The sequence below is a fragment of the Rhinatrema bivittatum genome, chromosome 1 (assembly GCF_901001135.1).
Source record: "Rhinatrema bivittatum chromosome 1, aRhiBiv1.1, whole genome shotgun sequence".
NCBI lineage: Eukaryota > Metazoa > Chordata > Amphibia > Gymnophiona > Rhinatrematidae > Rhinatrema > Rhinatrema bivittatum.
Genome location: NC_042615.1, coordinates 563,963,999 through 563,982,506, shown reverse-complemented (window position 1 = coordinate 563,982,506; position 18,508 = coordinate 563,963,999). Strand labels below are relative to the sequence as shown.

General features: G+C 45.7%; 1 protein-coding gene across 8 annotated transcripts in view; it reads right to left on the bottom strand.

Moving 5' to 3' along the window:
• TUT7 (terminal uridylyl transferase 7) overlaps positions 1 to 18,508 on the bottom strand; it is a 575,072-nt gene that overhangs the window by 226,865 nt on the left and 329,699 nt on the right. For all 8 annotated transcript variants that reach the window (XM_029617137.1, XM_029617096.1, XM_029617130.1 and 5 more), the window contains one exon: positions 18,289 to 18,375. In XM_029617137.1, coding sequence (XP_029472997.1) covers positions 18,289 to 18,375 — 87 coding nt within the window. The remainder of the gene's footprint in view (positions 1 to 18,288; positions 18,376 to 18,508) is intronic.

Sequence of the window (18,508 nt, the reverse complement as noted above, 5' to 3'; positions counted from 1 at the left end):
GGGGCATCCCCGTGAGATGTGGCAAGGAAAGGTTGACGTTGTTGAGTACAGTTGAACAAATACTGGTTTATATAGAACTGGTTTTGATGTATCCGGGACCCCAGCATGGAGTTTTGGTAAATTTTACAAGCAAAGTCATCTAAAATTTTGTTGTCCTTGCCTGGTGGGGCAATGAAATATAGCCTGTTCTTCTTAGCTTTTCTCATTGCCGATTCTACAACTACTGAATTATGAGGAATCTGGACATTGGAATAATAAGATGTCTTCTGCATCCTGTACTTGAGATCTAGTTTCCTGGAAGTAGGAGAAACCAGATGCGGAGTATCCCAAGTCTTGTCCATAAGGGATTCCAAAACTTGGTGGAAAGGAAGAGCAGTTGGCTCAGCTGGAACTTCCAAAATTTGAAGGATTCCCATAAGTTCAGATCTGGGATCTGGCAGTTTCTGGGTTTCTATATTAAGAGTTAAACCCAATTTCTCCAAAAACTTAGCATAAGTGAGATCTTCTGGCGGTGAAGAAGGCTGAGGGTGCTCTTGTGGAGGGTCTGACGGAATTCCCATAGAACTGCCCAGAGATGAAAGTGGCAAACGTTCTGGGGACATTACATGAGGGGAAGATGGAGGAGAATTCAAATTCCGTGGGGATCTTACTCTTTGTGGAGAAGGAGATACATGCGACGATGTAGTTTAATGTGGTTCCGAAACTGCTGGAACAGGATTTGACAGTAATCCCTGGAAAAATTTCTGCAAAAGGGTAGAAATTTGAGACATTGTTTCCTGGGACGATGGTTTCTGAGGTGGAATAGGTCTCATGTCATCTCTGCGTGACCATTTGATGGGAGCCTTAGTGAGGAGTGAATGTGGAGAGCCTAATCTCTTCCGAGAGTGGTGAGGAAGGAATTGGATATCTGGTGAAGAGTCCCAGTTACCCACTGTTTCCTCTATGATTATATCAGAGAAAACTGAAGAGGGGGAGTGATGACTCTCCTGTGGGTATGGGGGTTGAGGAGCAGTGGATCTCGACGAAGAGGTTGCTCCAGAAGGTGGCACTATATGTTTCATCTTAGAAAAAGACTTACGTGGTATCTCAATTGGTTTTTCCTTTGAAAGCTGCTTTTCTGTATGATGTTGAGATGATTTCTTGGTTTTATGCGTCACGTGTGTCATGTGATCCTTGGATGCGTCGGAGTGCGTCATAGGCATCTAAGACTTTACGGTTGCCGACGCATTCGTCGGTTGCGTCATATGAGACAAAATGGACAAGACTGATGCAGGGCCTGATGGTGCGTGCGTCGTACGCGTCGGGTTCGGTGTGGCCCTCAATGCGCGAGGTGTTGACACCTTCGCAGTCTTTGGTGTGTGGCCTTCCGAATCCGAATGCGCGCATTGTGAAGCCTTGGACCGGGATTTTTCTTTCCCGGAGAGGACTTAGTCAATCGTTTGTCGGCAGGAGAGGGGCATATGATGACGAGTGCCTCAATCTCTCCATTTTTTCCGCCCTTTGGCACCTAGCCCGCGGGGACAACCTGCCACAATCTTTACATGCGGCTTGGTTGTGGTCGGGACAGAGACATAAATAGCAATAATTATGTCCATCGGTCACCAACATTATTTTACCGCAAAATCAGTATTTAAACCCTGGGCTCTTCGGCATGTCGAATCAGGTGTCTTCTTTTCTCTTCCTTGTGTATATATATATTTTTTTTTTAAGAGGAGATCGAGAGAGTGTCTTAAACCATCCGTGAGATACCGCGGAATAACTAAAACTGAGGATTGGCTCAAGGAGCGCGGGAACACCGGTGCATGCGCACTTCAAAGCTCTTCGAGCTGAGAGAGTAAGCTCCGCCTTGTGACATCACGGATGACGTCACCCATGCTTATCGACGCAAAAAGAGGTATTAAAAAAAACAAAAAACATTTCATTAAACTCAGACCAAGTGGGGATACTCTCTCTAATAATAAGGTCATATACTGGTATTGTTGTGGATATAAAAAATTTACCTTGCAAATTCACAATTTTTTCTTCAAAATACTGCGCAAGCCTCTCACTACAAGGATACCTTTTCTGATCCTTTGTCACTTGTTTTGTTAAAGACTTAACTGTATGAAATGGCTCAAATGGCCGATTTATCGAGGTGTGCAACTGATTCATATAACAACTCCTCTTTGCATTATAGCAGCGAACTCTATAATCACGTAATACCTCCAAATAATGATCCTGAACAATATCTATTCTTAACTTTCTTCAGGCCTTTTCTGGTCTCCTAAGAAACCTTCTTAAAATTATTAAACCTTGAATAAATCATAGGGCTTTCTTATTCTGCCTTCTATCCCTAATTTCCTTCACCGGGGCCACTTTATTTATTTATTTATTTATTTAACTTTTTTATATACCAACATTCAAGACGGTGGTCCCATCATGCTGGTTCACAAGAAACAGGGGTGTAATTATAATAAACTTTACCATTTAAACATTTAAACAATTACCATTTAAACAATAGTGCAGAAAAGCAGTTACATATAACAAGGAAAACAATAACTTGGAATGAGAAGGGAAATGAAGATCAGATAGTTATATATAAGTATAAATAACATTGTAAGAGGTGGCTATTAACGCTAATGCTAGCGGAGCGTGTTGAAAGAAGGAAGTTAGATGGAATTGGAGTTAGGAAAGGCCTGCGTGAACAGCCACGTCTTGAGTCTTTTCTTGAATGTTGAGATGTTGGGTTCCATTCTAAGATCCGGGGGGATGGAGTTCCATAATGTTGGACCGGCTGTGGAGAATGCCCGATCTCTGAGCGTGATGTGTCTGGTAGTCTTGGCTGGAGGTACTTGAAGTGATCCTTTGTAAGCATCTCTTTTCGGTCTTGTGGAATGGTGTAATTGGAGGGGGATATGTAGATCGATTGGGGCTAATTGATGGATGTTTTTGAAAATGGTGAGAATGGCCTTGTAGATTATTCTGAAGTGGATGGGCAGCCAATGGAGGTCCATCAAGATAGGTGTTATGTGTTCTCTTCTCCTGGTGTTGGTGAGTATACGGGCGGAGGCGTTTTGGACCATTTGTAATGGTTTGGTGTGTGATGAAGGGAGACCAAGCATGATGGTGTTACAATAGTCCAGCTTTGCGAAAATGATTGATTGTAGGATTGTTCTGAAGTCATGTGTGTGGAAGAGGGGTCGTATTCTTTTCAGCACTTGGAGCTTATAAAAGCAGTCTCTGGTGGTTTTGTTGATGTTAGCTTTCAGGTTTAGGTGATTGTCAATTTGAACTCCTAGATCTCTCACTTGTGTGGTGTTTGGTACGGTGGGATGGGTGTATGAGATGGAGCTGTTTTCTGGTGTGATGAGTAGAAGTTCTGTTTTTGATGAATTTAGTATCAGGTTGAGACTTGTAAGAAGTTGTTTGATATTTTGGAGGCAGGATTCCCAGTGCAACAGTGTTTTAGCGAGCGACTCTTCGATGGGGATCAGGACCTGAATATCGTCAGCGTAGAGAAAATGTTTGAGATTGAGGTCAGTGAGAAGTTTACATAAGGGTAATAGATAAATGTTAAACAAGGTAGGAGACAGGGATGAGCCCTGAGGGACTCCTACTGATGCGGGGTGTATAGAGGATTCTTTATTATGAATCTTAACCTTATAACCTCTGTTGCTGAGGAAGGTTCTGAACCATGATAGGGCAGTGCCTGAGATACCTATGGCTGATAATTGGTTGACGAGAAGGGAGTGATTGACCGTGTCAAATGCAGACGATAGGTCGAGTAGTATCAGAAGGAAGGCTTGTCCTTTGTCTAATCCTAGGATGATGTGGTCAGTCATAGAGATGAGGAGGGCTTCCGTGCTTAAGGTTTTACGAAATCCGTATTGTGATGGAAATAGAAGGTTGTTGTCTTCAATGTGGTTTGAGAGTCGTGAGTTTACCAATTTTTCCATTATCTTGGCTATGAATGGGAGGTTAGCTATCGGTCTAAAATTATTAGGATCGTTTGGGTCGAGATTTGGTTTTTTGAGAAGGGGTTTGAGTGAGGCAAGTTTGAGGTTGTCCGGGTAGAATCCTTGTGTGAGGGAGCAATTTATGATGTCTGCCAGGGTTTTGGAGATGGATTCTGGAATTGCTAGTAGTAGTTTGGCTGGGATGTGATCCGAGGGATGAGAAGATGGTTTCATTTTCCTTAGAATTCCTTGGATCTCGGCGGATGAAGTTGTGTCAAGTTCTTCTAACCGAGTGTAGTTGATTGAAGGTTGAGGAGTGGTTAGTGGAACAGTGGGGTTCGTGGGGAGCTGCGATAGGAGAGTATTGATTTTGTTATTGAAGAATAGAGCTAATTCTTCTGCTTTTGATTGAGCTTGGTCATGTGTAATCTCTGGTTGGTTTACTTGTGTGAGGTTGGCTACATAGCTGAAGAGGGCTTTGGCATCGAAAACAAGGTCGTGTATCTTCGAGGCGTAGTAGTCCCTCTTGGATCTTAGGGTGCTTGATTTGTATTGATGCAGAGATGATTTGTAGATTGAAAGGGTGTTGGTTCCTGGGTTTTTGCGCCATTTAGCCTCATTTTGTCTTAGTTGGAGTTTAAGCTTTCTTAATTCTGCTGAGAACCATGGCTGTCTTTTGGAGGAATTCTGGTGTGGTTTTTTTGTGATAAGAGGGCATAGCTTGTTGGCTATAGTTTCGGTGATTGTGTTCCAAGATTGAAGTGCTGCGTTCGGATCCGTAAGGTCTAGTTGGTGGAGTAGTGGAGATAGGTGATTATTAAGGTCTTCTGGGGAGCAAGTTTTCCTATATTTGAAGGAGGGCAAAGGAATGCAAGCCGGGTTGGTATCTTTTATATTTATTTATTTATTTATTTAATTTCTTTTCCTATACCGATGCTCAAGACTAGGTCTTATCGTACCGGTTTACAATGTAACTGAGGGGAAACCAATTAACATCAAGGTAGAAAGTAAAGTTACATTAAACAGGGAGCATAAAACCTGGGCAATGGAAGACAGTACAGAGTTTAAACTAAGAAACAATTAGAGAGAGAAAAATATATAAATCAACAAAAACTGTAAGATACAAAAACATAGGTTTATCCTAGGCAGTTATTAGCCTGGTATGTCCAGAGGGAGAAGGAAAGGGTGAGGTTGGGTGGGGGGGAGGGATTGGGGGGGGGGGGGGGGAGTGAGAGTCAGTGATGGTTGAGGAGATCCTTCAGCGGTAGGCTTCTGCGAAAAGCCAGGTTTTCAATTTCTTTCTGAAAGTTGAATGGCATTGTTCTTGGCGTAAGTCTTGTGGAAGTGAATTCCAATGTAGTGGACCAGCTGTTGAAAGAGCTCGCTTGTGAATAGTGTTGTGGACCGATGATTTGTTGGGGGGGGCCTTGAGCGAACCTTTGTAGGCGGTTCTGATCGGTCTTGCGGAAGTATGTAATTCAAGTGGGAAGGTGAGTTGGAGAGTGGATTGCTGGTAGACTGATTTGTGAATGATGGTGAGAGCCTTGAAAAGTATTCTATATTGGATGGGCAGCCAGTGTAGAATTTTTAGTATTGGTGTGATATGGTCCTTGCGACGAGTGTTTGTAAGGATCCTGGCCGCTGCGTTTTGCAGCATCTGAAGAGGTTTGGTGGACGAAGCGGGCAGACCAAGTAATAGAGCATTACAATAGTCGATCTTTGAAAACAGTATGGTTGAAGCACCGAACGGAAATCCTTGAAGTGTAAGAGCGGTCTAAGTTGCTTCAGGACCTGTAGCTTGAAGAAGCATTCTTTGGTTGTGGCGTTAATGAATTTTTTGAAATTCATTCTAGAGTCAAGGGTGGCCCCAAGATCTCTGACCTGGTTTGCTAATGGGATGCTAGCATTATTTGCAAGGGGGTTGTTGTCACAAGGGGAGATAACCAGTAGTTCCGTTTTGGAAGTATTTAGGACCAAATTGAGACTCGAGAGCAGAAGGTTGATGGCGTGTAAGCAGTTGTTCCAGAAATTTAGAGTAGAGATGGGGTCTGAGATGGGGATTATGATTTGTACATCGTCCGCGTATATAAAGTGGGTGAGATTGAGACTATTGAGTAGCTGGCATAAAGGGAGTAGATATATATTGAACAGGGTAGGGGAAAGAGACGAACCCTGAGGTACACCTTGGTTTGATGGAATGGAGTGAGATTCTTTGTCATTTATTTTGACTTTGTAGTGTCTGTTGTTCAGAAAGGATGTGAACCAGAGCAGTGCAGAGCCGGATATGCCTATTTCCATTAAGCGGTTAAGGAGGATATTGTGGTTTACCGTGTCGAACGCGGCAGAGATGTCGAGAAGGGCTAGCAGGTAAGATTGTCCCTTGTCAAGGCCCATCAGGATGTTGTCCGTTAGAGAAAGAAGGAGGGATTCTGTGTTTAGGCGTTTCCTGAATCCGAATTGAGAGGGGTAGAGAATATTGTGGGAGTCCAGGTAGTCTGTGAGTCGGATGTTGACAAGCTTTTCCATTAGCTTGGCTATAAAAGGTAGGTTTGCAATGGGGCGGAAGTTTGCAGGGTCGGCTGGGTCCAGGTTGGGTTTTTTAAGTAAGGGTTTAAGTGAAGCAATTTTTAAGGAGTCCGGGACCGATCCTTGATTGAGGGAGCAATTTATGATGTCTGCCAGCGGTTTAGCAATGGTGTTAGGGATGGTGAGAAGTAGTTTGGTCGGTATTTGGTCCAGAGGATGAGTGGAAGGTTTCATTTTCTTGATTATTGATTCAATTTCCAGGGAGGATGTCTGTTCAAGAATTTCTAGTGACGGTCTGTGGATATTTGGTGAAGGGTTATTAGTTGCGAGGCTTAATGGTTGCGAAGGGTTTGGAGCCATGTTAGTTGAAGCCAGGGGGGCAAGAAGGTTTTTGATTTTGTTATCAAAAAATTATAGAGAATGAAGTAGTTATTAGGTAGTGATCTGACCACGGGACCTTTGTGCAATTAGGTATAGATATGGGCTTGATTGAAGTGTTAACGAAGATCAGGTCTAACGTGTGGCCGGCTTTGTGGGTAGGTTTATTAACTAATTGAGTGAAGCCTAGCGCTGTGAGAGCTGTGAGTAGAGTTTCACAGTTGGGTGAAGGGGTAGGGTTATCAACGTGCATGTTGAAATCCCCTAGAATGATGGCTGGCGAGTCAAAGTTGATGAGGGCAGAGGTTAATTCAACCAGTGGTGAGGCATCTGATTCCAAGAGTCCTGGGGGGGGCATATACGAGAAGGATTTGTAGCTTGTCTGAGGTGAAGAAGCCGAATTCAAGTTTTGAGTTGGAATTGGATTGCTGTAGCAAGAATCTGAGGTCCTTTTTAGTTGCTAGGAGAATGCCTCCTCCCTTTTTTTTATGACGAGGTAGCGAGAAGAAGTCGTACACCTCTGTAGGTAGTTGATTAATTATTGCTGTGTCTGATGGTTTTAACCATGTTTCGGTAATTGCACATATCTCCGGTTTCACATCGATGAGGTAGTCATTCAATATTACAGACTTTTTCGTGAGGGATTGAGCATTGAAGAGGCTTAAAGAGAAAAGGGTGAGGCCTAGAAGTTGTGTGGAAGGAGTGATTAAAATTGAAGAGAGGGATTTAAGGTTGTGTTGTTGGGCATGTCGGAAAGAAATTCTTTTAGGTGGAGTATTATGTTGGAGAATTGGAATTGTGAAAAATGGGGCCATTTGTGGGGTCTACGTTGTATGAATGTTTGTGGCTTGTTGGAGAGGCTGGATGAATGCTGGACGCTTGCTGGAGAGGCTGGGTGAGTGCTGGACGCTTGTTGGAGAGGCTGGATGAATGCTGGACGCTTGCTGGAGAGGCTGGATGCTGGATGAGTGCTGGATGCTTGTTGGAGAGGCTGGATGAATGCTGGACGCTTGCTGGAGAGGCTGGATGAGTGCTGGATGCTTGTTGGAGAGGCTGGATGAATGCTGGACGCTTGTTGGAGAGGCTGGGTGAGTGCTGGATGCTTGTTGGAGAGGCTGGATGAATGCTGGACGCTTGCTGGAGAGGCTGGATGCTGGATGAGTGCTGGACGCTTGTTGGGGAGCTTGCTGGGGAGGCTGACTTTTATTCCATAAGGCTGAAACGGTTAAATCTGTATCTTTGCTGGCTGTTGCCTTTGTTGAAGAATTCGGTTATTCCGCGGGTATGGCTCGGGGCCTCCTAGGGGCTCTACGAAGGGGCGAGACAAAGGGGCAGGCCCCTTTGTCGCACTCCTTCGGCGCGCGACGCTCGGCGCGCGGCGCCTAGCAGGGTAAGATTTAAAGCCCTGCCGGGCTCTCTCTGATTGGCTGCCTTCTGATTCAGGGCGGGCCTAGGCGCGTTTTTTGTTTTTTTTTTCCGCTTTTCCTTCGTCGGAAACGGCCTCGGCGATCGCGGCTGGCGTCGGGGTCCCCCGGGTGGGGAGGCCGAACACTGACCTGAAAAACAGTTTTATAAAAAACTGTTTTTAAATTCAAATTCCAGTTAGTTACCATTTCTATTACCGAACCATTATCCACAACCTCTACTGATGGATGGGTCAAAAAAAGTCTTTTGAAAGTCCTCATGGATTACCCTTGGTCAGATCCATTTCCCGGAATCTAGAAATTGTTGCTCATTTCCAAATCCCTGTAATCTAAATTTAATTAAATTATGATCTGACCACAATACCTTAGATATCCTAATATCTGAAACCTAATGTGACTAATCGGATGGACAGATTAAAAGATCCAATATATGACTTCCAACATGCACTGGAAAGTCAATAAGTTGCTCACACTGCAAGGTAGAAAGTACATTCAAAAAATTCCTCCCTCGCACAGAATTCTTATCATCAATATGAATATTAAAATCCCCTACAAATAACGTTTTAGGGGATTTTACTTGCCGATCTACCGAAAAATGCACCAACTGGGCAGTATTTTTAGACATTATAGTAGGAGGCCTATATAACAAACATATCATCCACGTCATTACAGAAATCACTAAAACTTCAACATTTGATATTGGGAGGATGTTTATTCTAGTAATACTGCGTGCTTAAAAAAAAATTAACCCGCCTCTCCTCCTCTTCTATTAGGACAAGCTTGTTGCATTAATGTATACATCATGGGGCAAAAGTGATTCAGTAAAACAGTATCCCATGGCTAATTCCAGGATTCAGAAATCATAAAAATTTCTAATTTGTTATTTAAAATAACATCCGCTACATATTGGAGAAATTATTTACCTAATAATTTCATTTTCCTTAGTGTAGACAGATGGACTCAGAACCAGTGGGTTTATTGCTCCCCTGCCAGCAGATGGAGATGGAGCAAGCATTCATCACAATATATATAGTCCTGCAGTGACCCCCAGCCTGCCAGTATTTTCTTCAAAAGCAGCTGTGGACAGACTAGCAAAAAACCTGATTAAAAACAGGCAACCAGAACTGTACTCAACCAACAAAAAACACCAAACTCACGTACGATTCTAGATTTCCCAAGCTAGGCACTTGATGAACACTTATCAGTAATCCCTTGGGATCTGTATCCCCACAGGAGGAATACTGACACACTCAAGTGACAGCAGAGGGCAGGAAGCTGAGTCCATCTGTCTACACTAAGGAAAACGAAATTATCAAGTAATTTCTCCTTTTCCTAGCTTGTAGACAGATGGACTCAGGACTAGTGGGATGTACCAAATCTACTCCCCAACAGGGTAGAAGACTGCCCGCGGTCCAGTCAACACCACACTTATTCCAGTCAACACCACACTTATTTATTTATTTATTTTTCTATAGCGATGTTCAGCAGACATATCACACCATTTTACAGTGGAAACAGAGGAGTCTGTTAGACTTCTTGTTTTACAATGAAACATTGTGTCGTTTTAGATTAAACATTTTTAACATTTTACATTGAACTTTGTGAAATTTTACATTGAACATTTAACATTGAACATTTTACTTTGAACATTCTACATTGAACACAGGTTTGTGGGGAGTCATAATGGGATATTTTAGGGGGAGAGAATATCATTGAAGGTTTGCATCCGTTGAAGTGAGAGAGCTTAGGTTTTTTGGGGTAGACCACAATATGTGAATATGCGGATTTGATATGGGTGTTGAGGGAGGGGGTGGGGGGTGGGGTGTAGGGTGGCATTTTAGTTCACACTTGCAAAGGATGCATACTCCGGGGCCTGCATATCCAGACGATAAAACCTGGAAAAAGTGTGTAAGGAGGACCACATCACAGCTCGGCAGATATCGACGGCAGACAACAAACTAACCTCTACCCAAGACACTGCCTGAGCCCTAGTGGAATGAGCCCTAACCTGAGTAGGTAATGGCTTTTCAGCATCCATATATGCGGCAGTGATTATCTCCTTAATCCAACAAGCTTTGGCAGCCCTTGAAGCCGGAGTGCCCTGCTTACTCCCACCCTGGAGAACAAACAGGCGATCCATCTTTTGAAAAGGTTCAGAAACTTCCAGCAGCACATGACAAGTCGCTTGAAATCCAAGAAGCGCAAGAGGCGATAGTCTTCCATATCTCTGACCTTATCCAGGGATGGCAAGGAGACGGACTGATTAAAATGAAAGTCTGAGACTACCTTGGGTAAGAAAGCAGTAGGCAGCTGTAACGCCCCCAGAGTCACCTGACAAGGCCTGCAGCTCAGAAATTCGATACACTGAACCTATAGCCACCAGGAACACAGTCTTCAAGATCAACAACTGCAAGGAAAGGCTACGTAGCGTTCAGAACACAGGACCTGCATAAAAGTCGAGCACTAAGTTAATACTCCACAAGGAACAGGTAACCTCAAGGGAGGCCTAAGATGCTTCACTCCCTTCAAAAAACGGATCACATCAAGGTGAGATGACAATGAACCACCACACACCTGGCCCCTGAAACAAGAAAGAGCCGCAACCTGCACCTTCAAGGAATTAAGAGCCAATCCTTTATTCAACACATCCTGCAAAAAATCCAGAATGAGGGGGATCTTAACTGAACGAGGAAGAACACCCCGTTCCTCAAAACAGGCTTCAAAATCTTTCCAAACCCATACATAAGCCAAGGAAGTGGAGAACTTGCGAGCGCAGAGTAAGGTGGAAATCACCGCAGAAGAATAACCACACTTCAACAGTTGAGCCCTCTCAAGGGCCAAACTGTAAGACAGAACAGAATCAGATCCTCGTGAAGAACCGGTCCCTGCTGTAACAGATCCACATGCGGTGGAAGGTGAAGGGGGGTCTCCACCAGGAGTCTTCACAGATCTGCATACCACAGATGCCTCGGCCAGTCTGGTGCCACCAGGAGTACTAGCCCCCTATGGCCTTTGATCTTGCGAATTAGCCTGCCCAGCAAAGGCCATGGAGGAATGGCATAAAGCAATTTGTCTTCCAGCCAGTCCTGTACGAAAGTGTCTATTCCCAGGGACCACAGATCTCTCCTATGACTGTAGAATCGAGGAACCTTCACATTGCGAGAAGTCGCCAGCAGGTCTAGGAATGGAAGGCCCCAGTGATCCACAATCATCTGAAATGCCTCGGCTGACAACATCCACTCTCCTGGGTCCAGACTCTCCCTGCTGAGAAAGTCTGCTCTTATATTGTCTTTTCTTGCAATGTGAGAGGCCAAGATCATCTGCAGATGACTTTCCACCCATTCCATAAGCTGGTCTATTTCCTGCGACACTTGCTGGCTCTTGGTTCCTCTCTGGCGATTGATATAGGCCACCTTTGTTGCGTTATCAGACATCATGTGAACCACTTGATCCCGCAGCCTGTGGCTGAACTGCAAGCATACCAGCTATACTGCCCGGGCTTCCAGGCAATTGATCTTCCAGCGGGACTCTTCAATGTTCCAATGACCTTGGACTGTTAACTCCAGACAGTATGACCCCCAACCATGGAGACTCACATGTCGTAAGTACCAACCAGGTCGGAGAGGAGAAGGGAACTCCTTTTCTCAGATGATCCTCCTGCAACCACCACTGGAGGTGGGAGTAGATTTCCATTGACAAGTGGAGACGAACTATATAGTTCTGAGACTGCAGGTTCCAACGAGACAGCTGAGAGTGCTGAAGAGGATGCATATGCACCCTCGCCCATGGCACCACTTCCAAGGCTTCCACCATCAAGCCAAGCACCTCTAGGTTAGACTACACTGTCGGGCGTATGGTGTTCACCAACTGACGCACTAGAGACACAATTTCTGTATCCAAACTTCTGGTAGGAAAATGCTGTCTTGCCACATGTTGAACCGGACCCCCAGATATTCCAATGACTGGGAAGGCTGAAGATTGCTCTTGGTCAGGTTTACTACCCAACCGAGCTCCTTGTGTGTCACTAGGCGGCTCTCTTCCTATGACCTGGCTCAAATCAGCCAGTTGTCCAAATACAGGTGGCACCAGGATCCCTTCTCTCTGCAAGGCTGCCGCTATGACCACCATAAACTTGGAAAATCTTCTGGGAGCGGTGGCTAGACCAAAGAGCAGTACCCGAAACCGATAATGGCGCCCCATCACCGCAAAGCGTAGAAAGCATTGTGTTCCAATCGAATGGTAATATTAAGGAAAGCCTCTGACAGATCCAGGGAGGTCAGAAATTCCCCCAACTGCACCACCATTATCACAAAGCATAAGATTTCCATGAGAAAATGAGTCACCTTCAAATGACAGTTGATCCTTTTGAGATCCAGAATGGGACAAAAGGAGCCCTCCTTCTTGGCCACAACAGAATAAATGAAATATTGCCCATACTTTCTTGAGATGTGGGCACCGGAACCATAGCCCTCAGCCTGAGGAGCCTTTGAAGTGTGAGCTCCACTGACTGCTTCTTCTGAGGGGAGTGGCAAGGGGACACCATGAGCGCGTTCCGAGGAATTCTGCGAAATTCCAGTGCATATCCTTCTCATATTACCTCCAGGACCCACTGGTCGGATGTGATCTCGATCCACCTCTGATAAAAGAGAGAGAGACACCCCCTATTGTTCCCGAAGGTGGGTCAACATTGGGAAGGTCTGCCACCCGAGCATGCTCTTCTCTTGGGTGAAAGGACTGAGACCTATCGAAAGGCCATGCCCACTGAAAGCTCGACCCCTGTAGGGATGAAACCGTTTGGACCCCGGAGACAACCCCTCATACTAAAGGGGCACTGTAACTGCTTCTCTTCTGGCAACCGAGGATCCAGAGACTCGCCCCAATTACTGGCCAGTTTCTTCAACTCGCTCCCAAACAAGAGCGAGCCTTTAAAAAGCATTTTGGTAAGCTTAGCTTTGGAGGCTGTGTCAGCAGACCAATTTCGCAACCAGAGTTGACGCCTGGCTGCATTCACCGAAGCCACTTCTCTGGTCAAGGTACGGACCAAATCACAGCCTGAGTCTGCTAAAAAGGCGGAAGCAGGCTCCATAATTGCTCTGGAATTCCCTCCAGACTCATCAACCTCTTGAGAGAGAAGCAGACAAGATCACGCCACTAGGGCCCAACAGGAAGCAATCTGTAAAGTCATCGCCACTGCCTCAAAGGCTTGCTTAAGAATAGCCTCAATTCTTCTATCATGTACATCCTTCAAGTTCACTCCTCCCTCTATGGGGGATAGTCATTTGCTTAGAGACGGCACATACCAGTGCATCCACTTTGGAAAACACAAACGCTCTCTCTCAGTCAGCTCCAGGGGGTACAGACCTTCCAATGTCCGACCCCCTTTAAAATTTGCCTCTAGGGTATCCATCACAGGGAAAAAACCAAGAAGCTTTATGTAAGGAAACCAAAATGGGATTCTTCCTTAGCTCTGACATGGAATCCGAGAAGTGTCGGGAGAAGGAGGAGCTCGGGTGCAAGGTGTGATTGGCTGAATGCTGGCTAAGTACCGTGCCAACACCGACATCAGAAGCGTCTACCTCGACGATGAAGGGTCGTCGGGGATCAGGATGATGCAAGCATGGTTCTTGTAGGAACACCTCCTTGAGCTCCTGGAAAGCGGTCACGGCCTTGGGTAGCCACTGAGAGGGGTTAGCTCCCTTACGAGTCATAGCTTGAGTGGGGCGGTCAGTGTAGAATAATGATGGATGAACGACCTGTAGTAGTTCGTAAACCCCAGAAATCTTCAGAGCTGCTTGAGGCCCGTTGGTTGAGGCCAGTCGCGTATGCTCTTGGTCTTTTGTGGATCCATTTGGAAACCCTGACTTGATACCACATTGCCTAGAAACGGGACAGACTCTTGGTCGAATGAACATTTCTCCAGCTTGGCATACAACTGGTTGCTCCTTAGGCATTGCAAGACGTTGGCGATGTCCTGGTGGTGGCTCTGAAGATCTTGTGAAAAGACCAGGATGTCGTCCAGGTAGACCACAACGCAACTGTATAGAATGTCTCTGAAGATCTTGTTCATCATATTCTGAAACACCGCTGGAGCATTGCAGAGGCCAAACGGCATTATCAGATATTCAAAATGGCCGTCGCGGATGTTAAATGAGGTTTTCCATTCATCGCCATGATGGATCCTGACCAAATTGTAAGCTCCCCTGAGGTCCAATTTGGTAAATATTTTGGCCCCCTGGAGCCTGTCGAAGAGTTCAGAGATTAACGGCAAGGGGTAACGGTCCTTCTGGGTAATCTTGTTTAGGCCGCGGTAATCTATGCATGGCCGGAGGGAGCCGTACTTTTTCCCTACAAAAAAGAACCCTGCTCCAGCAGGAGATTTGGAAGGCCAAATAAAGCCCTTTGCCAGATTCTCTTGTATATATTCGGACATGGCCTTTGTCTCTGATAGCGAAAGTGGGTAGACCCTTCCGCAGGGAGGCTCAGTGTTAGGCAATAAGTTTATAGCACAATCAAATGATCGGTGAGGAGATAGAATGTCCACAGCCTTTTTGGAAAACACATCCCTGAAAGAGGAGTACTGTGATGGGAGGCCCGGAAGGGACGTTACGGTAACCAGGCAAGACACCGGGGACATGACCTCCAAGCATCTCTTATGGCAGGAGTTGCCTCATTGGGACAATTGTAGAGTGCTCCAATCAAATTGTGAAGTGTGCAGTTCTAACCACGGTAATCCCAGGATCACGGGGTGTATAGCTTTGTCTAGTACTAGAAAGGAAACGGTCTCCGTGTGCAGAGATCCAGTGCGGAGTCGAATGGGCACCATGGAAAAAGTAACTTCGCCTGTTAGTGGCTCGCCGTGAATGGAGGAGAGCAATAATGGTGTTGGCGTATGGACGGTGGGAATCCGAAGGTGTTCCACAAGTTGCCTTAAGATAAAATTTCCACCGGCTCTGGAGTCCACCAATGCCAGGGTGTGGAATTCCTGAACATCCGAGTAAATGGAGGCAGGCAGAATTAATGGAGGTGAGGGTGAAGTCAGGCCTAGGAGGAGTCCTCTGGCAGAACTTAGGCCTGGGAGTTTCCCAGACAGAATGGACAGGATGCTCCGCATGTCCGGTTGACCACAATACATGCATTACATGCAGAGGCCAGATCTTTGACGTCTATGCTTCTCCTTTGAGGATAGATGACTGTGGCCCATTTGCATCGATTCTTCTTCCTCGGTGCCTTGTGTAGTAGTGGGCTGAGCGGATGACGCTGGACGACTGCGCAGGACCCCTGAAGCTGTCCTCTTGGATCCTCTGGTCTCGTGCAACCACTCACGAAGACGGCGGTCGATGCGACCGGCGAGGTCAATAAGAGAGTCCAATGCCTCAGGGAGTTCTTGAGCTGCTAGTTCGACCTTGATACGCGGGCTCAGACCCTTGAGGAATATAGCACGCAGGCAGCCCAGGTTCCAGTGCAATTAAGAGGAGAGAGTCCTAAACTCGATGACATAATCAGTCAGAGATCTGGAACCTTATTGCAGATGCAGAGCGTAGATCCGGAGATGGCCTTTCGACCTGGGTCATAGAATACGGACCGAAACAGAGCGAGGAAGCCTGGCAGGTCCTGAAGGATCGGATCTGTTCGTTCTCAAAGGGGTGATGCCCAGGCCAACGCCTTTCCATCCAGGAGGGATAGGATGTATGTTATCTTGGAAACTACATCAGGAAAATATGTAGGTTGTAATGAAAAGTGCATGTTGCACTGGTTCAAGAAGCCCCTACACAGTAAGGGGTCACCTGCGAAACAAGGAGGTGCCGGCAGAGGCACTGTAGGCCGGAATGGTGACGCATGTGAAGCAGGACTAGGTTTGGCAGGCGTTGAGGTGGAGTCCAGCCGAGTCCATCCTTTGTTGTTCCGTAATTCGCTGGGCCAGGCCAGGGATGGCCTGGAGCGCCAAGACCTGTGCCGGGTCCATGGACTTGGCAATCTGTTAGGATTTGTGTGTATGTGGGCCCTGGGCCGAGGTGAGAGATGGTACCACCCACGGGGAGGAGCCTCGGGAGCCTCACTGTCGGGAGGTGAGGTCTCAGCTGAGTATAGAGCAACAAGTGCTGGAGAAAGAGAGCAGAAATGAGAGGCAGAGGAAGCTAGAGGGAGTGACCCCTGGTGGTGGAGTCACGGATCGTCAGCGCAGGGAGCTGATGCTAGTTCTAGCTAGACAGTCCTTGAATCTTTATTAGAGAAGTAGAGTAACACTGCCCACCCGTGGAGCAGGGAGTGTGGGAGAAAGACACATAGGCGCTGGGGTGCCCCCAGGGTCTGTGAAGTGGAGTACACCCACGGAGTCGTCCTCTGTAGATGAAGGTATGGCAAGGGTCCGCGGAGCGGGGTACACTGATGAGGGTTCCTCAGTAGCAATGGTCCTGGCAATGGTCCGCAGAGCGGGGTACACCGATGAGGGTTCCTCAGTAGCAATGGTACGGCAATGGTCCGCAGAGCGGGGTACACAGATGAGGATTCTTCAGTAGCAATGGTCTGCGGAGCAGGGTACTCATTGTAGCAGAGTGAAAGTTCCAGAGAAGGCCCCAGGGAATGGAGCAGGCAGAAGTCCAAGGCGGAAGGCCTTCCGAGGAGCGTATAGCCAGAGACAGGAAGGACCCCTGAGAAGCGGGTATCCGGAACGTCTCATGCCACGGAAGCAGGAGCTGGAACAAGAGTCTTTAGCGAGTGATGCGGATTCAGCAATGAGGGAACCGGTTGCCAAGTCGTAGGTAGGCAGGGCCAACCAGCTTAAGAGTCCTTGAGGAATGACGTCATTCGAGGAGGACGCCCCCGAGATTCCCGCCATAATGTGCATAAGAATGGCCAGGTAGCGTGCGTGCACGCCTAAGGGACTCCGAGGGCAAGATGGCGGTCGGCAGCGTCCACACCGTCCAGGAGGGCCCAGGAACCAAGGCGTGTAGGTCGGCGATAGCTGGCGGAGGCCGCGAGTCGACCCAGAGAAGTCATTGTAGTCAAGCAAGAGGTGAGCAGAAACTCGCAGCCGTCTGCGACCGACCGGCGTAACACACAGTATGTATTCATGGAACATTTTTAGTTAAAATTTGGAGACCATATATACTTTCTCTACCAAAGAGGACAGATCAACTCTAGAGACACTAAAAAGATGTTCCAAGTAAATGATACCCAATTAAGCTCTTTCTGCTATTGACATAAAAAGGCTGCTTTTTTTTTTTGCCTTACTAGTTTTTTGGGGAGAAACGATGTGATTGATGTGCCCTGTAAATGATTTTCTTTTATTGTCATATAAATTATGTCATACTGTGATATACTATAAAGTGACAATGGGTCTGTGGTGGGGAAAGTAGGGAGGGAGAGGTAGCAGAGCAGGGAAAGAGATTTTCATTCTTACATGTTTCTAAAGAGCTAGTCATGACCAAACAGGTTTCAAGTATTCTTGAGCAGATTTATTGTATATTTAGCCTTATATGCTATTAGCATTTATATATAGTATTTATAAATATATATTACAATGTTAGGTTTTTTATTTTATTAAAAACACAATAAAATTATTTACAATAAATATTCAATGTTGTAGTAGTCCTCAAAATATAAAGGAAAAAAGCAACTCTTATGAAAGAGGGAAGGGAGGGAGTGGTCTACTATAGTTAGTTATTTCTATAGCACTGTACAAATACACGAGAAAGTCCCTGGTCCATGGAGTTTACAAACTAATCAAGACTCACAGAGAGGGCAAACAAGAAGCTACAGGAAATGTATTTATTATAGAAAGATGGTTAGAGTCAATAAGATTAACAAGATTTAAAAGGCTAGATAGATTTTTATGCCCTGGCACACTGCAGAAAGAATTTCAGTTATTTCTCTCCTGGGAGCTGCTATCATGGATTTTTAATCATGAGTGAATGAAAGTTTTGATTTTAATATTCTACAAGTTCTACTAGTCTTGCAAAAGACTCCTGTGCTTGAGGCATTTGTACAGTGTGATAAGGAAGGTTCATGCTAAAAATGTTCTGTACCTGGGAACTCATGCCTAATGAAATTTTCCAGGTTTTGCCGTATATGTTCACGGGCTTGATCTTCTACCACAGTTGGAGAAAAGTCTTCTGCATAAGATAAAATAATAAAATATCATCAGTTTATTCAAAAAAGAACAGAACAAGCTGAAATGGTAAATAAATGATCTTCATATTTATAAGGGTCAATTTGTAGTAACATAACATAGTTACACAGTAGACA